This window comes from Calonectris borealis, chromosome 18 (assembly GCF_964195595.1).
Source record: "Calonectris borealis chromosome 18, bCalBor7.hap1.2, whole genome shotgun sequence".
Lineage (NCBI taxonomy): Eukaryota > Metazoa > Chordata > Aves > Procellariiformes > Procellariidae > Calonectris > Calonectris borealis.
Window position 1 is genome coordinate 3,837,685 of NC_134329.1, and position 22,522 is coordinate 3,860,206.

The 22,522-nt window shown below is 44.5% G+C and overlaps 2 protein-coding genes across 9 annotated transcripts in view; one reads left to right on the forward strand and one right to left on the reverse strand.

Annotated features, from left to right (window-relative positions):
• The window catches only part of TAOK3 (TAO kinase 3), a 93,958-nt gene extending 80,051 nt beyond the window's left edge, over window positions 1–13,907 (reverse strand). Inside the window, exon 1 of one of the 2 annotated variants that reach the window (XM_075167262.1) lies at window positions 13,741–13,907. The gene's annotated coding sequence lies outside the window, so the exon portion shown is untranslated. Of the gene's footprint in view, window positions 1–13,262; window positions 13,470–13,740 lie in introns of those variants that run through there. The other variant, XM_075167263.1, reaches the window with a different exon arrangement.
• A 1,043-nt stretch (window positions 13,908–14,950) lies between these two features.
• SUDS3 (SIN3A corepressor complex component SDS3) overlaps window positions 14,951–22,522 on the forward strand; it is a 40,878-nt gene continuing 33,306 nt past the window's right edge. For 2 of the 7 annotated variants that reach the window (XM_075167289.1, XM_075167290.1), the window contains exons 1-4: window positions 14,951–18,301; window positions 20,150–20,219; window positions 21,215–21,270; window positions 21,665–21,736. In XM_075167289.1, the coding sequence (XP_075023390.1) occupies window positions 18,136–18,301; window positions 20,150–20,219; window positions 21,215–21,270; window positions 21,665–21,736 (364 nt within the window). In that variant the 5' untranslated portion in view covers window positions 14,951–18,135. The remainder of the gene's footprint in view (window positions 18,302–20,149; window positions 20,220–21,214; window positions 21,271–21,664; window positions 21,737–22,522) is intronic. The other 5 variants (XR_012676390.1, XR_012676389.1, XM_075167288.1 and 2 more) reach the window with 4 other exon arrangements.

The following is a 22,522-nucleotide window of genomic DNA, read 5'->3' on the forward strand; positions in this document are numbered from 1 at the left end:
TGGTTTTAAGAGCTGTTGTGACAGGTCAGCAGATACAGACAGTACTTGAACTCCAAAGGCTGTTTACTAGCCTTTCTGAAATGAGCTCATGGTTTCACAGCTATTCCTGACAAAGGGCAGCAACCATTTGCGCAGCTGGCAGTCTAAGCAAAGACCAGGAGACAACTCGGGATCCCCAGGCTCTCTCTTCTTACCAGAGGTTGAAGGATACTACCTGGTGCAGAAAAAGCATGCATGTGCTGCTGCTGCTTGCGTGGTACTTACTGTGGCAGGCAGAGAGCTTCCATCTACAAGAGACTTTCTTAATTTTCCTTAAGAAAGCCTGGAATAAACACTACTAATGCTGCAGCAAATGCACATGGCTATGCACTCGGCTTGGGGATTGCTGAATTTTGGTATCCTTTAATGGCATCTAATATGGGGAGAGGGGAGGTGGGAGGGAGAAGCAGGGAGCCAGGAAAACATTGCTGTATGCATTTAGAAAACTTCTTATTTTTAACAGTGCATTTTAAGACCAGCAACCCTGAAGCAAAATGGTTAGAACATTTTCTTCTATCAGTGTTCTGATAGCACACCAAGAGCTTTCAGAGGGTGGATATTTTAGGCCAGTGCAGCAAAACAGCCTGATCCCAGGAAGGAAAGCTCACCCTCTGTGGCAAAAATCAACACAGGAAGGGTAAGTTTATTCATCCATTATGCTGAAGAGCTTAAAATGGAAACATTCTATATGTCTCTTTTCAGGTCAGGATGAACAACCAAACAAAAATGAATCACTGCTACAGCAAGTGACTGGAAAACACACTGATGGAAACTGATGGTATCTTTTGCCTCTCCCTCCTACCTGTGAAAAAGTCCTTATGACCACACTGTTGCATGTTTTTACATGGAGGGAGCAAAATCAAATCCTTTACTTTTACTTTTTTCCTTTAATGAAGCTTCTGTGTTTCTCCAGCTACAGAGGCTGATCTATAAGGTCTCACCCTTCCTTGCAATCCCTACTATGCTTATATTCTTAGCTATGGATGCACAATTGCAAAAATCAACAGCAGATAGAGATACTTGCAAAATGCATCACATCCGGTCCTCCAGCCTTGGAGATTTAAAAAGACTTAAAGGTTTAATGAATAAAATTGGTGTGAAGAAGTCATCTATATTTAGTGCATTTTGATATGAAAGAAATTCTTCAAAACAATAACTGACAGCTTCATTTACCAAACATTCTGATTAAAAAGAAGAAAGAAAAAAAAAAAAAGTGTCACATTCACAACAAGATAGTTAGGAACTAAAAATAACCGGCCAGCTGCAATTCCCACCTTATGTGGCTACGCAGAAGTGCTTTGTTCTCCCCCTCCCCAAGCACACACACATTCACTTCCTTCTTCATTGCAACATCAGAAGCTGAACTTGATGTTAACAAGCCACAAAGTCCTGCCCAGAATTTAAAGTCACGCCCCAGTAATTACATAAAATAAGCTCTTAGTACAAGTGGCTCAAAAAAATCAATTTACTCAACTTCAATTTTCCTTTAATTCCAAAATATTTTGACTGGTCATAAAACGGAAAAGCAATTTTCATTTCTGAGGTTTGCTCCCTCCACCCAGATGTCTCATTAATTTTTTTTTTTAAATCTCACTGTAGAACATCAGCATGTTCATTTATCTTGCTGCTATGCCATTACAGGGATCAACCCCCCGAACGTGCAACATAACATTTTAAGTGTATTTGATCTTCATTTTTTGTACATAAAACATAAGAAGGGAGGATAGCGATAGTGGGTGAGGGAGAAAAAAGGAAACCTAGGATAATGTAAAAGTAAAACTCCACTGTGCAGATGTCCCACTCAAAAGGTGGTCCTAGACATCAGAGTAATACACAAAAGCAGCAAAAACCCTCCAAAATCTTTGCAAGCTTCCAGTAAAAAGGCAATGTGTTCTCCTGACCTGCCCTCTCTAACAAAGGGGCAGCACACACAAATTCATGAACAGAAAAACTCCTCTACATGGCATACGTTTTTTCCCCTGAGAAGAAAGAATAAATCTCATGACAGTTATTCAAAAAAGTTTTGTGCTCTACTGGTACCCTGACAGTAAAAAGAGCAATTAAAAACCCACTTAGACCAGGAGATGGCTCCAGGATATAGCTCATATTAACCCACCTCCAGAGGGAACACAACCTGTTGGGCACAGCAGCCTGGGCAGGGTGTGCCACATACCCAAACAGTGACCAAAGTCTTCCCTATTGCAGAGAAATGCAGCTCCCTGGCCACAAGTTAACCACCAAAGTGCAAAAGCCTGGTTTTAAGATACCCTGTTTTTTAAAAAAAAACCAAAACAAACCAACCACCACAACTCCTCCTAGTTGCTTGCCCCAACCAGGATGAGACCCCTGGTGACTGGAAGGGCAGCCATCCGTTTCATGAAGTCAGCCTGAGCTTTGCAACGGTTTTCTTAAATCAATCCTCAGCTGGGGGGAGGCAGATTCCACCCTACATCCCCCTTCTACTAATAGTAGTAGCAAACACTTGTGGTTCTGCGACATTAGCAGTCAGCAGTAGGAAGTTCCTTCTGCCAGGCACCCAAGATAAGAGCGATAACTCTTCACGTACACAATCTTACCATCTCCCACACAGCGTTCCAGCTGCAGGAATACAAAAGCACAGGATACAGAGGGAGTTTCATCCAGATACTCAGCGTTCAGCTGAACTTCGCAAGAGTTCTTAATTTATGAATGATGACACAAATTAAGCTGTCCTTTTTGTTTAAGGCCACTGGGAAGACAGAGATCATAAATACGAAAGTTCTTTGACTTCCTCTCTATACACCCTTGAGACTTACCCACAACTTCACTGACAACATCTGCAAACGCTCTTTGGATGGGGAGGCCCTGCCACCAGAAGCCAAATGTTCTTTAACTGGGATGTTTTATTCTTTCCACATTCTCTGGATGACTTTGGAAACCAGGTGGACTTAGCAATGCTCGGAAAGATTTCTGTTCTGTTGTGCTGTATTGCTTACCTAAACTAAAGATCTTCCTAAATAAAAAAAGCAAACAAACAGAACCATCCTCATTTGTATTAATGAAGCAAACAGTCTATTTGAAGAAAATTAGTATGCATTGGTGCTTCCTTTTCTAATTTTAGGTTCTTGGTTATATACTGCAAGTAATTCTCACACTTGAAGAACAAATAGGACTTAATATTAAGCAATAACTTTTCACCTCCACATGATTCCGGTCATATGGTGCCATGACCTGATGTTTTAAAAAGCCATTGTATACCTGAAGTATGAAATAAAACTTTGTGTTTGGCAATACCTGTTTGCTTATGTGTCATCATCTTCTAGTCAATATTCTCAGTGCCTATGAGATGAGCATTCTGCTTGGGGTCTTCCCCCCGCTTCTTAAGGCAGGGGTATTTTTCTATGTAGGCTATAAAACACTGAACAACTAACACGCAGCAAAATATGTCAGCCTTTCAAAAAGTCTTTTCTTGTTTATATTACATATCCGAACACAAAACCATTTTTAAAAAAAAAGCAGGTGCGAGTAATATAAAGCACAGAACTTGGGTTTCCTAAAAAAGCGCTTCAGAAAACAAGGTAAAATGCAGTGAAAGGAGGGCGTGTTAATTCTGATTCAAGTCTTCCCCTGCAGTTTGCAGCCCAAGACAACACAAATGCTGCTAGACCCAGCTAATGCACAAGGAATGGAAAGTGAAACTCGCTAATTTACTCATTATCGTAAACTCAACAGTGGTATGGGGTTTTTTTGTTTGGTGTATTTTTTTTTTTTTTTAAAGAAAGATAACTCACAGTATAATTTAGCAGTACTGCCCCTACTTCCCTAGGGGGAAGTTTCTACCTTCCAGCCCCATCCTCATTCCCCATCTGCCCATTCCTACCCCCACACCACTGGCTTTGCTACTCATGGTTATTTTGCAGCTGGATCAGTTTCCTCATCTGTATCACACTCTGGTAGCCCAAAGGTTTGTGCCAACACAACTCAGTGGGAGAAAGGAGAGGCTACAGTAAGAGCTGATTTTAATTCAGCAGTAACATCAGCTTAAAATTCATGTTAGTTTACAGACTTATGATTTAAAATCCACAATCAATCAATTCCATGCTCCCAAACCCCTGATCCCTACTTCCTCAAGCCCTGTGTTTCAATAGGAATTTAAGTTTGTATTTTTCTTTCAGTCAATACATTTCAAACCTGTCAAGGCACAGAAAACAGCTTACATATATAATCATGAAGAGATGAAACTCCAAAGGCAAATAAAAATGTCTAGGTTTAGAGCTCAGATGCCAAGGCTGTATCTTGACTTTCAAGTACATGAGTGGGGCACTGCTGAATTTTAAGAAAATTATTGAAGTTTAATAAGTCAGTAATTGCTAATGACTGACGAGATTATTTAGTTTTGGAAAAAAACTTAATATCTAGTCTTTCCTAAAATGGGTTTTCTCCTTTTCTTGCATAGTTGCTTATTATAATGCTGGCCAGAAGGGATAAAATTTTGACAGATATTTTATAAACATACTATCAAATGAGTTTTTAAAAACTACAACATGAGCATTCACGCAAAAGTTTCACAGATTGTCAAAAAACAACCTGAGCTTGACCATCGCCATATCTTAAGAGGTTTTTAGTATTTGATTTACACCTTTTAATACCAAGTACTAAGATTTCTGTTGCCTAATAATTTTGTTAATGTTTTGTTTAATTTACAAAGTGAAAACATGGCAGACTAAAAGAGGTAGGCAGATACACAGGAAAAATTCAGCTGAATATATAGTATTTCTTTTGGCAAGAAGGTGCTAAGGGCTCACTAGTGGCAGAATAAGTAATCATCACAATGTTAAACTGCCAAAACCCACTTAGGCTACAGCATGACCTGCATGCAAAACCAGCTGTGAAATAGAAATGAAGCACTCAAGGCGGACTCAAACATTAATGCATATGCTTTAGTTCTACTCCAGACCACTGCAGCACTCCAGTATTGCAGCAGTCTGTATCTACCCAGGGTAATTGAAGGTGAAGCCAGGAACAGCTACTGTCATAGCTTCAGCCATTAAGACTCCTTAATGAATGGTCTAACAATAACCGAGGCTTAACCAGTTCCCTCAATGCGAGGGCCTTAACCATAATAAGCCCCCTGAACATTCCTATAGTGTTTTCCAAAGATCTCACAGCACGAGGCTACTAACTGTGCTCTCATAGCCTTGTGAGGCAGGTATTAGTCAGCCTTTTTTTTTTTTTCATTTAAATACAGATAAAAAACTGAGGCATAAAGCTAGCAAACGACTTCCCTGTGGATACACAGCTGACTAGTGGCATACAGAATCCAGATCTTCCAGATTCCAGCCCTGTCATCAGCCAAAAGGCCATCATTATGAAGAAAGAAATCAGTCTGGTCTTATAAATAGCATTTGAATATAAGCCTTCCTAAAATATTTGCAAGCAGTTGACCTTAAACATCAGCAGAGATGCACTGATAGCCTGGGGCTCCAGTCACCCGCTTGCATGTCAGTGGACCCGGGTTCTTGTCGCTCTGCTGCACTGGCTGTCTCCAGAGCCTGGATCCAATACAAACTGTGTTACAGATCAGACCAGAGTCTCATTTGACCACTTCTGGCTGGTTTGGGCTCAGCATATCAAGAAACAGTAAGACTGCTCAAAAATATAGACAATGTTCTTCTAAAACACTCAGGTGGCCAGGAACAAGAAAATAAACAACAAGCCTTTAGTCAGCAACTTTCTACTGCTTTATTCTAAGGCACTAAACTATCATTGTCAGATTGGCAGAAAGCTTACTATAACATACAGCTGGAAACCTGAAATGTAGGAAAGGTCCCCAACACACCTGAAATTTGGAGCACTTGTGAATATTCAGTCAGCCTTTAGAATTTGAACTGCTCCTATTGTATATCACACATTTGCTTGCAATTTCTGCAGCTCTCAAATGCATAAGTTAGGTATAGTTTGATATATGTCATATTCATATGGTGACTACATTTCCTGCAGCAAAATACTAAGCCCAATACTGATTTTGTACCAAAAATCCTCTAATGTCTGCTTCTGTAAGAGTATAACTTCATTTGAAACTACGTACTTTCTGGTAAAGCAACCCTAAAACACAAAGTTGAAAATTGCAAAAGCAGAGTTAAAGTAAACAAAATAAAAATAAAACTTTGTGTAGCAAAAAAGTAATTCCAGTAATTACTCATTTATTCTGGTTTTAGATACCTGCGTTACTACCTCCTGCCCACCTGGGCCATCAAGTGCTGAACACAACCTTTACAACCACAACAGGAGCTTTTCCTTATGGGAAGAACTGAAAATGGAAAGCTTGTTATCTTCTAGTGGGGATCCTCCACAGAGAAAAGACACCACGCAGAAACGTACACAAACAATTTTGAGAAACAACTGCCTGAGTGGAACAACAAGTTGGAACGTTTTTTATTTCTATTCCTCACTTTAGGAGCAAAATGTGGTTACAGGCAGGAGAGCCATAAAACCCTCCTATTTTTGGCTGTCTGCTTCCCAACCGAACGTAAGACTCCTGACTATGAAAACATGAGCCTCTAACACTTCAGCTAAAGGCTCACGTCTCTTAATGCAAGAGCAGCAGCAGAGTCAAAATTCACTGCATTCTCCACAGAATGACAAAACTCATTGCATTAGTATGCATTAAAGCACCGCCTGACTGTGGCAAAGCGGATGAGACCTGACTCTTAAGAGAGACTGTTTCCATCCCAGCTCATTTAGGTCTCAATTATCTTATCTGCTCTGCCACTCGCATACTTTACAGATAAGAAATGTTTTTCCCCTCTTTTGAAAGAAGCTTAGAGTTAAAACTGAAACGACAACCAATGTTAAGATTAAAAATGTTATAAATTAAAATTCATTTCAGGCTAATACTTTTTAAAAAATATTCTACGTACAGGTTAAAAACTGGGAACTAGAGTTAATTGACAAGCTATGTAAGTTTTACTAACAGCAGTACGTTCTGCAAGTGGAAAGGGAGTTATTTGCTTGACTTCAGTTTATTCACATGGTTTAGGTCAACGATCAGTTCATCTGAAGTTGAGAAACTGCTTAAGAGATGGGAGGGGGGGAAAAAGCCTGTTTTCCTTTTCCAATCTATGACTAAGAATGAGGCAAGCGAAGGGAGGATCTAAGATCCTGAAGGCGATGGCAACAAGAGGTCATTAGTTAATTCCCTCAACGATAGACACTACTTCCTTTTATTAAATAACATCAGTTTTTAATGATGTCAAATCTTTTTTTTTTCCTTAAGGATACAGCATACTTAAACTTTATCTGAACCAGTCAAAATAAGCAGAAGGAAACACACAAGAAACCCTGAACTGAAAGGCAGATTGTCATAGACCAACTAAGAAGCAAATAAGACTCATCTGATTTTTATGCAAAAAATTGACAAATTTGAGAGAGCATATATATTCTTTCTTACAGATATTATGTATCTTTGGCCTAACAAAAGCAGTACCAAATCTGGCATAAAGTCTGTTTTAACCAGTACTTTAATGTTTACAAATAAATTACAGTCAAGTTTTTCATTAGAAGAAAAAGACAAACACCATTCTAAGGTTTAAATGAAGGTTCCTGCTTATTGGTTAAATCATTTTTGAAAAAGCTTAATCAATGTACTCCTATGAGCAACTATTTATTATCTACATTAGTATAGCACCTGTGAGCTTCAGTTACGCTGTAGTAAGACCTACAAAGCCACAGTAGAAGTGATGCCTGCTCTGAAGAGATTATAATCATCTAAAAGATGAAGAGTTAAGAAACACAGGAGAGTACAAGAAAACACACGGCTGGAATTTATGTTCTCTGTAACTGCATTTTAGTACACTTCCCTTGTGCACTGGAAGGATCAAGGTGTACATTTTCTTCCTCAAAAAAAAGAGGAAGCCTCACCAAAAAAACCCTCCAGAAGTCATGTAAAGACAAAAAAAAACCCAAAACACAGAAGGAAAATGTTTTGGCTAGTAAGATTGGAAGAAAACTATATATTTACACATTCTTAATACCTCTACTTCCCATATAAGACAGACAGGATTTCAGTTTTTAAGTTGTCATCCCACAGAAAGAGACTGAACCATAAGAAAATAAACATCCTTCTGGATGGCTAAAATGCAGAGTTGCTGAGGCAATACATTCAAAGCTGTTTCAGTCTTTAAAAAAAAAACCAACAATCCCATCTCCTTTAACGAAACATGCAGTGAGTTCATATATTCACTCCCGTGCAACGGGCACATACACAACTTTTGGAAGAATGCTGTTTTCATTTAAAGGAATTCTTTGAAAATTTACCACTACAGCACAGTAGTGCATCCAATGCGAACCAGCAGCCAGAGCTGTTTACAAAGCTTTCTGTTCAGTGTTAGGCTAAAAATCCAAACTCTTTTTGCTGTGTAATAAATCAGAGCTCTGCGTTTAACAATTTTCAGTGGTACCATATGCTAGGTACTCCCATATGTTCCATTACAAGGAAGAAAAACATCATCTCAACATGAATCATCAGTGACTATATTCTTGCAAATCTGGCTTAAACACTCACAACGTTCAAGGGCAACCCTAAATAAATCTGCTCAATTTTATGCCAGATTCTGTGCAACAGAATCGCAGATGACTTATTTAAAATTAAGGAAAAGAAGAGTTTTAATGTAGGAAGTGAGCACACTATTTGCATCTCTCCAGAAGCAGACTCACTACGCACAAAATTTGGCACACATTCATCAATTCCAACCTAATAAAGACATCCTGCTCATAAAATGATGATAGTATTGGTAGTCATAACACCTTTCATCCTAAACTGCTTAACGTATGTGAAAATACGTACACTACATACAAGATTCATTCCTCTCAGTGCTGAAAAGCAGTTACTCTGGAACGTGGGATCTGCCACGTTCTGCATCAGAGCAATTCTGAAGACTAGTTTGTGAGAAAAGTAAAAAAACCAAAACAAAACCAAAACAAACCCATGTATGCATTTTAGGCTACAGGGAAATTCAGTAGGCAGTGTATAGTTTCCCAGATGGGAGTTTATCCAGGACTTCGGGGTTAACATCTCCACTCTTAAAGTGACAATTTCTTAGATTAAGTACAAACAGCTTTCCCTCTTCCCAAAGACAGTACAATCTGCAGCGTAAAAGCGGCTTGTACCAAAGCAAAGGCATGAAGGCCTGAAAACATGGCACACCGAGGTCACCATTTGCCCTTCTTTTGAGGAATTACTTGGTCTCTCAGGTAACCCAGTAACATAATTAACAGAGTGACAGCAAAAAGGGGTGCAAATGGGGGGAATTCACTAGCCCAAAACTTTAAAGGCAACCTGATGAAGATTAGTTTATCTGAATGAGCTATATTCTCTAGCTTTGCCCAATTAACCCCTATGATCCAACTATGCCTAATTATACTACTATTCAGAAGGACAGACTGAAATTAATACGCCAAACAAACTGTGAGAATGTCCTTATTTGAAAGTCTTCTGTAGCTAAGTAGCAAAGCATGCAACTGCGCGTTCCCACATAACGATTGGTTTCATTAAATTCGAAATAAACCAGAGTCCATTTTGACTTAATATTCAGGGTGGGGAAAAAACAGTAATTACATCAACATCAAGCTATTACCTGTTCAAGGCCATAAGTGCTTACTTCATTAACAACTCAGACAAACTTGTTTTGTAAGCTGCCTATATTAAATTTGAAATTTCCCTGCCCTTACAAATTAAGCTAACAATTTCTTACACAAAGGGAAAGTCCAGTAAGACGACACAAACACAAGGATGAGTATATAAACAAGAAAACTTCCAAACTGCTCAAATCAAATGCATTCTTTGCCATCCTCAATAAGAAAAGGCTTACCCAAGCCACCTAAACAACTTAATTTCAAAAATATCTTTGAATTCACTTCAACAACTTCTTTCAAAAAATAAAATACTAGCAGTAGTCCAGGTTTCTTCAATCTGAGAGCAAAACCTACTGATCTTTACAAATATATATTTTCATATTTTCAACAGGAAGTATAAATTAAATACGCTTGATATAGTTCAACAGAATAAGGACAACATGTCACGTTAGAAGCATTGCTCTGTAATGCTATGAAGTGGGACTTTATAAAGATTGAACAGAAGCTGCCACAGTGCCATAAATAACTAGGAGGGCACTCAGATTTCCAACATCCTTCAGTAGCTCAGGAGATGGATGACCACACCCAATTAATGTACTTTAATTTCTATTATAACTTTCCTCCTCATTAATTAGGAACTGAGGTTCACATAGATTACAGTTCCTGGCATGCAATAGCAATGATGATTTTAAGTGGTGTACACTATACGATCGCGCTTCATGTGCTGTAATACAGCCAGCAGATCAAAATGAAAAATCAGAACGTGTGCTACCTATGTGAAGACAGGAAGAGAGATTTCCTTCTTTTTACCCAAAATATCTAAGGAACTCTAGATTTATCAGTTCAATACTTTCTAAAATATGTTTCAATCAATAAACTAAAAGCAACCTACCACAGTGATTTCAGAGAGCAATAACAAGACAGTGTCAGGAAAACTCGCTTACCCTTGAAAGAACTAATGAACAAGCAGGCGCAGTGCAATTGCATAATGTTCATTACACAGCACTAAGCCAAAGGCAATCAAATCATTTTGGTTTAATCAATGGCCTTCAAATAAGGAAGTAGTTTGAAAATAATAAGCATAAAATAAAACACTCTTTTGGGTTTACTACTTTTTTTTCCTGTTGTGTAAAAGCACATCTATTAAAAAAGCTGAGCATGTGACAAAATATAATTCTATAAAAATCTACTTCTTTAATATCTTTGATACCAAAATTGCACTTTTATTCAAACTCAGTTTGCTGTAAATGCTGTGAACATAGCAGTGAACCATAGAAAAGTTCTGTTAAAAGAATCTGAACTCTGTCTTAAAACAAAATGTCTGTTTTCTATTTAAAAACATTAACCTTGGACACTAAGGGTTTTTTCCTGTAAAATCAACAAATAAATAAAATTGAAAGGGTTTCATGAACATCTCCTCCCCTGCCATTTCCCATAACCCGAATGTTGCTGCATTTCACGAGGCTGCAGAACAACCTGGAACAAAAACCTGTAAACAGAGAAAACAACTAGTCGTGTTCCTGGTCCGAACTCGCTGAGCCCACCCTTTGTGCAGCCAACTTTCCTGACAGTGCTACCCCTCTGCTCCTCCACCACAGGGCTTCCCAAACAGCCCTGCCAGCCCGGCGAACCCCAGGCCAGCTACACACAAACCGCGTTCTCTCTTACAGGCCAGACAGCTGATCGGTTAGCAGGGACAGAGCCCAGCTCTGTTAGACGACCACCCCATCCCGCAAGACTTTATGAACAATAAATTTAGCAGCAAAAGCCAGTTGATACAAGATCCATATTTAGAGTGCACACAAGTAGAAATATCTCATCTTTAAAAGTTCTGACCTGCAAGGATGCTTTTTAAATGATAATTAATGAAGGTAAAGTGAAAGGGAAGTATATACAGAGAATCACTGAAAGTAGTAAATAAACAGAAGAATTAGTCTGCAATCTGAAAACCCTCATATTGGGAAGGGAAGATGGAAACAACCTAGCTCAAGTTTTCCTCAACTCAGATGCTAGAGGAAGTTATATGATGAGTTATTGGGTAAATAAGAAATCTTGATTTGACAAAACCTAAAAAACAATGCAGATATGAACAGTTTGCAGCCTCCCTGTGAGTGCATAAAAGAATTAAGTTGTCAGATACTTGTGTTCATTCCAATGTTGGAAGAGAGTTTGTGAACAGGTATTTACATTTAAAATACTCCCTATATTGTTACGTTACTCGTCGAGAACTCAGAATTAGCTAGCTACCAGAAGTAAGACAGTTTTAAAGACATAGACAGAGAGGAGCAAGCATGGTGTATTATTTGGTGGTGTATCTCCACCAACAATCCATTATCAATGTAGAAATACCAACACGTGTACTCTAACAAATCCAGTACAAGATACATTAAACTAATGACACTAGTAAAATAAGCTACATCGCTCTAACCATTGTAGCATTCTAAACATTTGTTGAAAATATGTAAGCAGACCTTGGAGAACAGATTGGAGCCCACTTATCCTCACCCAAACATGAGCACCATAAACTGCAGTCAACAGTGTCATACCCCTGCTGCGCTCTTACCCAGTTAACTTCTAATCTCATCGTGCACTGCGGAACAGCTTCCACTGGAGAGGTCAGGAGCGTCCCCCATCGATCCATAACCCTGAACCGCTTTCATCCTCTTACTTATATCACTATCCTGTAAGGTGGGCAATGCAATTTGAAATCCTCTTGGACAGAGAGTGGAACGGAGCGCAGCTCTCCCGCAGCCTGGGTAACTCCTCCTGCGAGGCCCCTGCGCAGCAGGGAGGCCATACCAGCACCACCTGTTCTGCTGTTTTTAAACAAACATGGCAGCTGCCACTAGACTGTGTGCTGAGCCCGAGCGCCCCACACACCCACGGGATCAGCGTTCAACCGCTGGAGCACAACCCTGAGGAGAACACCCTGGCTGCGGACAGCAAATCCGGCACCGAGCTGCTCAGTTCTGCCCAGGCTGAGTAAGTGACCAGGGAAAACCTGGATGCTACCAGGGCTACTCAGCGGCTGCTAAGTTTTAGAAGTATCACAGTTATAGGATTAGGGAATTAATTCCGCTTATGTTCCTGGGGGGGGAGGGGGGAAAGACACGAGGAGATATATGTAAAACAAAATTCTAAGGGCTTAGTACTTGCCTAGTGTCCTCCTTCTTTCTCCTTCCCCCGAAATATGAGTACTGCTAGGTGACATTCAGCACCTACATTAAATCAATTCTTGATGTCATTAAAAGGACAGATACATCTGCTAAGACCAGACCTACGTAATTACTTCCAACCCAGTTTAAAGCAAGCTGACAGTAACCAAGCTTCCCTTTTCACTTGGCCAATACTAATGCCGTTCAAATCACTTGCTCACAAAGAGAGCTGAGGGGTAATCTTAATGGACAAACGCCATTCATCCGGGCTGTGACAGTGTCCCTAGCTTGCAGGTGAAGGAAACGCAGTCGCTTTCCCTCCTCTCCTCAGGTCCGCTCTCCCTCCGAGGCTTCCCCCCCCGCACCGATCACTGTCATGCGCCGCAGCTGCTGCCCTGTAACTCTAACTTCCCGCAGAGCTCCTCGACCACGGCAGGCACACTCAGGACAGCTCACCACGCAAGGAGCGGCACGTCAGGAGTCCCACAAAAACCAGTACGAGCTGCTGGGAAGCTGCCCCCCCGCCCCGGGGCACTCCCCGCACCGCAGCCGCCGCAGGAAGAGCGCAGCTGGCCGGGGGGCTCGCACACCCCTCAAGACCCCCTCACTCGAAGCCCGGAGGCAGCTACCCCGGCCCCCCAGCAGCTCCGGCTGAGCGGGCGGGCCCCGCCGCGGGCGCGCCCCTGAGGAGCTTCGCCGTGAGGCGTCCCCGGGACACCGCGCACTCCCCGGCCCGGCAGCGAGCGCCCCGCGCAGCCGGGGCAGCGAGAAAGTGCTTTTTTTAGCCCCAAAACCGCTGCCAACGCCACCGGCCCCCCCGCTCCCCGCCCCGGCGGGACCCGACTGTCAGAGGCGAAGCCGCCGCGCGCGCCCCCTCAGCCGGTGCCCGCGGCCGCCTCGCCTCACGGCCGCGGCTCCCACCCCCGCACCTCACCTGGTGCCGGCCGGCGGCAGCGGGCCACGTCCGCGGCGCCCGGGAGGGAGGCGGGAGGAGGGAAGGAGGGTGTCCGCCGGCCCGTCCCCGTCCCCGCCGCTTCCTGCCACGGCCCCGCCGCCGCCCGAGGTGCGGCTCCCCCTGCCAGGCGCGGCCAATCGCGCGGCCGCTCGGCGATCGGCTCTACGGCCTGCCCGCCGCGGGCGGGAGGGTGGGAGGGAGGGAGGAAGGGTGTAGGCATCGGCGCTCGGCTACCCAGGCCGGCGGCTCAGGCCAGGCAGCGGAGCGGCGCCGCCTCATCGATCGCACCCCCTGCCGCGTCGGCGCTCGATTCAGCCGCCTGCGCGGTCCCGCCGGGAGCGGAGGCTCCGGGGCGTCCTGGGCCGGCGGCCGCCGTTAACGGCTGGGGCGGGGCCGCGCCTAGAACCGGGGCGGGGGGCTCCTCAGGGCCTGGGGTGGGCGGTGTCGGGGCCCATAGCGTGCTCAGGGGTGTGTGGGGGTGTCGGGGCCCATAGCGTGCTCAGGGGTGTGTGGGGGTGTCGGGACCCACAGCAGGCTCAGGGGTGTGCGGAGGGGTGTCGGGGCCCATAGCGTGCTCAGGGGTGTGTGGGGGTGTCGGGGTCCATAGCGTGCTCAGGGGTGTGTGGGGGTGTCGGGGTCCATAGCGTGCTCAGGGGTGTGGGGGGGTGTCGGGGTCCATAGCGGGCTCAGGGATGTGGGGGGTGTCGGGGCCCATAGCGTGCTCAGGGGTGTGGGGGGGTGTCGGGGTCCATAGCGGGCTCAGGGGTGTGGGGGGGTGTCGGGGTCCATAGCGGGCTCAGGGATGTGGGGGGTGTCGGGGCCCATAGCGTGCTCAGGGGTGTGGGGGGGTGTCGGGGTCCATAGCGTGCTCAGGGGTGTGGGGGGGTGTCGGGGTCCATAGCGGGCTCAGGGATGTGGGGGGTGTCGGGGCCCATAGCGTGCTCAGGGGTGTGGGGGGGTGTCGGGGCCCATAGCGGGCTCAGGGGTGTGTGGGGGGGTGTCGGGGCCCATAGCGGGCTCAGGGGTGTGTGGGGGGGTGTCGGGGTCCATAGCAGGCTCAGGGATGTGGGGGGTGTCGGGGCCCATAGCGGGCTCAGGGGTGTGTGGGGGGGTGTCGGGGCCCATAGCGGGCTCAAGGGTGTGTGGGGGGGTGTCGGGGTTCATAGCGGGCTCAGGGGTCTGTGTGGGGTGTTGGGGCCCAGTAAAAAGACAGCTCTGAGTCTTTAAGTACCTGCTGTCAGGGTTGGGGGAGTCTTGACAACGACTGTGTGTCCTGTGGCAGGTGACAGCAGGAAGAGGTTCCTAGTAACCCAAAAAAAGAGAAGCTCTGGCTTAACAGTGGTGTGACTTAAGGAGGAAAGGCCTCAAAGGAGAAGAAGGAGCTTTAGCAGTGGTTAAGAGGTCTGGATTAGGAAGCGCTCAGAACAGGGACAGGGTAAGGTGATTTAATGCTCGTTCTGCCACACTTTATGGTTCCCTACAGCCTCTGAATCTACACGCAAACACTCTCCTTTGTCGCTGTAGAGGCTCACGGTTCCCTACAGCCTCTGAATCTACACGCAAACACTCTCCTTTGTCGCTGTAGAGGCTCACAGTGGCTTATTCTTTGATTATTTTTTTTTAATTACTTTTTTGCTAAACAAAATTGAAGGACCAGAGCTTTATCTTCCACCAGTACCTCATGCAACCTCATTCTACTAACTTGTTTCTGACAGCTATTCTCCTCCTGGCCTTTCTTCTAGGGCCGTCATCATACAGCTCTTTGAAACTAAAGGTACAGAAACTTGAAAGCCATGTGTTCCAGGCTAAGGGTGTTGGTATGCATTCTGTTCTTCAAAGGCCAAGGTACTATATTATAGGTTTTCTCATAGCAGTCATCTAATTCATACAATAAATAAGTTGCCATGATCTCTGTTTATAAGCTGAGCTTCGTAACATTTTTTTCTCTGTTTCTTACAAATGGAAAGAAAAACATAGTGAGCGTGACTTCTGCGTCAGCTACTCTCTGAATAGCTGATGCTGACAAAGCAGGAGGCAGAAATCTTTCTTCAAACTGAGTGAATGTTTATAAAACAATAAATGAGTTGTGATGAGAAAAACAGCTTTGATGAAAACATGAGCCAAGAACAATAGCTCGACAGAGAAGTTTAAACTTTCCCTGATAGCTCTTTGGGGCGTAGACAGTTAAGTTTCTGCGTTTGTAAGGGAAAAATGGCATTCCTTAAAGCTGAACCTCCTCCCTTGGGTTCCCACTGAATGCCTGAGAGATGACAGTAGAGGGTGTCTCCAGAAGGCTAATATTAAACATGAGGAATTAGTACGGAGGGAGCAGCAGTAAGTGAGATTCCAGTTTTGACCACAGAATGAGCTAAAAAATTTTGCATCAGCAGCTGTATGCAGTTTGTTACTCATTGGCTGCACACAGCTCCTTCTGTTCAAAGGTTCTTGTGTGCCCTCATGTTAGTAAAGGCACCTGCCCTTTGTGTCATGTGTGAGGGACGGGCTGCTCCGGAATAAATCGGCTTCAGACAAAGAGCACTGAGGCAGCGAAACGCAGGGTAAATTAACTGTGGAAGGGCAGCCTTGGCTCAGACACACTTGCAACTAGTGTGCTATCCCCAGCAGTACGAACCAGGCTTGCGGGGGAGCTGGTGGGCTAAACACGTGGACAGGTGGAAGAAACGCAGGCAGGAAATGGGGAAGAAAGGGGGAAAATAGCGTTTATAAAGCTTTAGGGGGGCTCTAGTTAGTTCTGAGAAAGGGCTTTAGCCAGCCCCATCTCTATTTCTAACTCTGCGACTGTATGACTTTGGGAAAGTTACTTGAACGATTCAAGCCAGGTGCAAGTCTGCGGGGAGAGGACAAACCCATGGGCGCTGGGCGCAGCGTGGGCACCCAGTCAGCTTGTGCCATGTGGCGGCAGCCACCGCCGCCACCGCACCCTTTCCTGTTCGCCCTGTGGCCGCAGGCAGCCCTGCCAGCTACCGCTGCCCTGGGTGAGGAGAGGGGTAAAGGATTGCTTTCCGAGGCGCTGATAACCCCTGGCACCCGGCATTATTTGGCAACAGAGAGGTGGCGAGCAGCTCTGGCGTTATGTCTCCCATGTGCCAAGCCAAATGCCCTCAAATGGGACACTGAGCTCTGGGAACTGCTCTCTGTAGTGCTCTTAGCTGTGTCTCAGCCTCATCTCCTGTAAAAGATAATATTTACTTATGTAAAAAGGTGTTTGCATACTTTGCACGGGTGTTCCGAGTTAAAAATTGTCAGTCAGGGCAAACAGATCTTTGGGGTGAGCTACAGGAAAGCGAAGTGCATACGCTACGTTATTACAATTCTTTTCGGAATAAAGAGTGTGACCTGGTGCTCCTCTCGGCTGCTGAGCGCCCGGTTCAGCGAGTTTGAAAAAGCGCCGTGGTGTTTCTGAGTTCAGTCCTCCTTCAGATAAAACCTACTCTGTTTCCTTTCTCTTAGTGAGGTGTTTATGGTATCTCAGTGAGTCAATAAGTTGTGCATTTGAGGAATGCACCTCACAACTGTTAAGGTAAGCGTTTAGTATGGCTCTGCTGGAGGCAATGAGACTAATTAGTTCTTCCCAGGTGACGTATAATTGCAGAAAAGGGCTAAATGAGATGCTTATCCTGAAATACCAATGGCAGGCATTTTCATATGGAGTGGGATCCTGTATTTAATGGTTCCTGCATGTGAATCTCACTGCGGGATCTGGATCTTGGTGGTTAGTTTTGCGGCAGTGTCTAGCCGGGAGGATAACCTGCACCCGGCAGATGCGAGACATTCGTGGTGGCTGTGGGCGCCTGTTCTGTGACAGCTGCCATTTACAGGCACGGAGCAACTGCTCCACCTGGGTGAATGCGAGATCGCAGTGCCATGGTGGTGCTTTGTTGAGAGCTCAGAGGAAGTAATTTCTGTATTAAAAAAAAAAAATTGGAAAGAGTAGCACCAGCGTTACAAGCCCGTTCCCACCACCGCGAGGTCCTGCTCCTGTGCTGCGTGGCTGTCCCTGCCATGCAGGCGTCTTGTGGCAGATGGGGTCATCCTGGTGGCAAAGAGCGAGACTAGGGGTCTCTGGAGGTCCAGGCAAAGCTCTTGTGTCCGCTGGAGGAGTAAAGCCTGGCAGGGAAAGCCCGCAGCCCAAGGCGCGGTTTAAGCCTTGCCGGCGGGGCCGGGACTCGAACCCGCGGCCCTCCGCGAGTCTCCGCCCCCAAGGCCCCCCTTTAGGCGCCCGCCGCGTTCGCCGGCGCGGCGCTCCGGCGTGGGGCAGCCGCCCGGAAGCGGAAGTGGCGGCGCGGGTCCTGGCGCCGTTGCCGAGCGCCGGACGGAGGCGCGGGCCCGCGGCGGCGGCTGCGTCCCGTCGCTATGAGCGCGGCCGGGCTGGTGTCTGCCACGCCGCCGGCCCCCGCGCCGCCTGGGGCGCCCGCCAGTGCCATGCCCCCCGGCCCCGAGTACTACGAGGAGGAGGAGCTGGAGAGCGCCGAGGAGGAGGACGGCGAGCGGAGCGCTCGGGCCCGCGACTCGGATGAGGGTTGGTAGCGTGGCGGGCTGGGCCGGAGCGGGGTGGCGAGGAGCTGGGGGGGCTGTGGTACCCTGGGAGAGCGCGGGGCGGGGGGAAAGCCTGGGGCTCACGGCGGGGAGGGGTCTCACCGGGATGGGGGGACGAAGAAGGGGACTGCTCCGGACAGGGGGCTGGGGAGGTGGAGGAGAGTGTTTGGGGAAGAAGGGCTTGGGTCGGGTTTGGTGGAGAAGTGGTCTGGAGCAGCAAGAAGACGTGAAGGAAACAAGGGCCTGTTAGATTGCTGGGGTTCCCTGTGGAAGAGCAGAAAAGCGAAGCCATGGAGAGGTAGAACTGAAGTGGTTTCCCAGGTGAAGAAGAGGCGGTGAGAGAAGGGGAGAGCACTGAGGAGGTGGGACTGAGTGTATGGGACAACAGGGTAAAAGCAGTGGAGAAACCTGGTGTGTGGAACTTGGTTCTGTTTCCGTGGTGTGAAGGGGCGAGGGGGAAGGAGGCAGCTAAGGTAGAAGAAAGCGTGGACAGAAGTAAGGGGGTGCAGGAGGATTTAGAGGAAAGAGGGGTTTTGCAGAAGGACCAGGAAAGCAGTGGAGAAGAAAAAATGGAAGTAAACCCCAGAATATTCTGGAGTGTAGGATCCATAAAATAGCATACGAGGGAGGTGAAGAATGACCTTTTGATAGTGCCGGTTGCTCTGTCAGCCAGAGTCCTCCATCACATCTGGTACGTTCGTGAATGAGGTGCCAGAGCCAAACCTGTAGATCCTTGCAGAGGCTGGCAGCGTACTGGTCAGTATGGGGCTCTCCATGGCTGCACACAAGTAAACCGAGTATGGAAGTCCTTTATGGTGACCTAGACATCTAAGTATTTTTCCTTCAGTTAAAAGTTTTTTTTTTTTATTTTTGGTGTGTTGAATTTTATCGTAATACCTGTAAGCTTAAAGTGTTTGTTCATAGTTTAAGAAAAATCTGAGAAAGGTTTGATTTAAGGGACTGGTGCCCCTGTCCATACATAGGGAATGTAGCTTTACAGTCGTACCCTGCCTACCACAACTCCTGCCTGGAGGCACTGACCTCTCCTTGGGGAGGAAAGGTAATTAATTCTTGGCTACCCATGTCTTATGAACAGAAGCCTGAAAAGGCATAGCAGAAAACTAGCAGTCCCATACTGGTTTAATTTGTTTGTGGTTTATATTATCTATTCATAAAACTGGGACTATCTTTATGGTAGTGCTGGTTTTTGTTATGTATAAGTGTTGAAGTACTTCTGTGCAACGTATAGCTGAGAAGTCAAGCTCAGATCACGGCAAGTAACGTCATTATCTTTAGTGAGACCTTTATGGTCAACCCTAACAGCATCTAGTCATGGTATTTTCATTTTGGAGTGTTTCAGGTCAAGATGCAGGATCAGTTACAGCTGTTGTAGTCATTGTGTTCTATACAGTATATTATGTCATGGGTGAAACTATAGGAAGAAGTCTGTGAAACGTTTTTCAGAGTCTTTAGACTGTTTCTCTCTCACCTTTGTATATGTGAGCATTAATATACAACCTGTTGTCTTAAATTGGGAAGAATTTACCAGAGCAGCTGAAGTTGAAGTTGTTTAGACTTGATGTAAACTTCATGGCAAAACTACCAGAGGATTTATACAGGTTAACTTGCAATTGCAGGAAAGAGATGAGACTGTTCATTTCACTTCTGAATTGATCTCTCCAGAGGCCTATTGGGTTGTGTATTTGAGGTTAAATTGCCTAAGGTTTGGGGATTTTTTGTTTGTTTATTTCTTTGTTTTTAAATAATTTACTACTTTGTGTTTTTGTTAATACTACTTTAGTTTTAACAAGTCATTCTTTACCTCATTTAGACACTGAGGATGCCAGTGAAACTGATCTGGCAAAACACGAGGAAGAGGACTTTGTAGAAATGAAAGAACAGTAAGTAACCCATTCTAATCAAAATTCTGTTCATTTGGGGTTTTTTTTGCATAAAACTTTGCAATGTTTTGGGCCAAGATTGGGGTTTTTAAGTGCCTAGCCCGATGCAATAGCTAATGAGTCCATATACTTGTATTTCTTCTCTCCTCAGTTACTTTCTGTGTTCTATATGTATTCAAGAAACTAAGCACTGCTATTGCTTTGAACAAAGAAATAGGTACGAGGAGTTTCTGGGAGCAGCTGGGTTTTGCTGCAAATGACGCCCGCTGCAGACAGATCCTTCAAATAAAATAAAGCATCTACTCTATATAAGCCAAGCAAAAAGCAAGATGCCTGTTAAAACCCCTTGAACAATAGAATACTAGTCCTGTCCAAGAAGACGGGCTTTGTGGAGATTGAAATAGTTTCCCTTGATGTTTAGGTGTATTTGCAGAATTTTGTGTTCTTGCTTACTGACAGAGACATGGTTTTATACAGGTCGGGAACACTTGTTAAACCACAGATATGTCAGAAAGGAAACGCAAGTTTGCAACAGCACCAGGAATAGACTCTGGGGTTTTTTATAATGTCAAGATCTACGTGAGGAAAAGCCTTCTGTTTTATAAGTAGGGAACTAATACACAAATATTAAGACTTGACAAAGTGGCAGAATGATTCTACTGTAAAGTTTCTGGTGTCTGTAGATCTAAATGTCATTTTAGATTCCGACATTTTAAAAAAAAAAAAACCACCACCCTATTTTACCCTGAACTGTTCCCAAAACAATGGGTTTGGGTGCATTGTAAAACCAATGACATGGCAGGGTTTTTAGATGGAATGATAACCTTTCATTTGAATAATGAAATTCTTGTAGTTGTTGTTTGTTTGTTTCCTGAAGTTCTTCTGAAAAGCTTTTAACTCCATGTAAGTACATTGTAACCTACCTAAACAGATGGTGAAATAAATGATGTATGTTTTTTTTTCGAAGTAAAGTTGCATGCTCTCTATCTTTGCAGGATGTATCAGGACAAACTGGCATCTCTGAAGAGGCAATTACAACAATTGCAGGAAGGTAAGCTTTGAAGGGGATAGCTTTTCTTCCTAAACAATTTTCAGCACTTTTCAAAGGTCATAGGAGGATGAGGGTTTTGGAAGATGTAAGCAGCGTCCTTCACTGAATGTGGCTCTCAGTCATGCTGCTTAGTGAAAAATGTCAGCTACTTCCCATCCTTTTTCCCTCTAAACACTTGTAGTTAAACCTCTGTGTCCTAAAGCATTTCTTAAAAGGAGTAGTCGGCTTTCTGAAAAAACGGGGAACGTGCTTATCAAAATAAGGAAGCTAGAACTGTAGTTTTTTGATTTCAGATACTAGTATTTGTGTTTCAAGTGATGTATGGCTCCTTGAGAAAATTTAATTCTTGGAAAAAATAAAGTTCCAGTGGGAATCCACAATTTATTTCAACTAGGTACTCTTCAGGAATATCAGAAAAGAATGAAAAAATTGGACCAACAGTACAAAGAAAGGATACGAAATGCAGGTAAGCTGAATTTCTTTCTAAGATGCTGCATACAACTTAAATTAACGTTTTTTTATAACATCTGAAAAAAAAATGGTAATTCTGTCCTTTAAAGAAAAGGAACTTGCTGGAGCAAAGGGTTCTTCTGCTTCCGAGGGTATAGCATAGGTTTTTTTGAGAGTGCATGAAGCACGATGGGATCTATCTTGATTTTTAAATTTTTTTTTCCATCATCAGCATTGTTTGCTGACTGTTTACTAAGCAACCAATAAACAATTTTAGTCTTAATTTGTGTGCAAAAGCGCAAGTAAAAAAATTGTTTCATTTTTATCTGGCACCGTGCCTAACCTACAGTCTCCCACTTCGGCTTGTTCTTTTGCACAACTTACCTGAAACCTTCAGGCGCGCTGTTTTTTCTTTTGGTTTGCAGGAATGGAAAGTTAGGACTACATGCTTTCCCAAAGATCTGTTTTGTGCCCTGGAACAATTAATACAGAGGGTTTGCTGCTGAAACTGTTATTCTGTATAGCTGTGACACTGAATGGGCTGCCCGTACTTTGTGTTCTGGCGCTCTGTTTCAGGAGCGAAGGCCCAAGTTAATTTTTAAAGTGCTTAGCTCTCAGCCCTTCTGGGTAGCCTTTATTGTGTTACTGCGGAGAAATGGCTTGGAAATCAGATCTGTTTGCCTGCCCTCCCTCTTTCTTGTTTGTTCTCTTTCCAGTAGGTTCTTATCTTGGATACTGAAGCAGGGCCTTTTACAGAAGGTATTACGTGGAAATAGGAAATGTAGCTGTTCTTCCTTTAGAA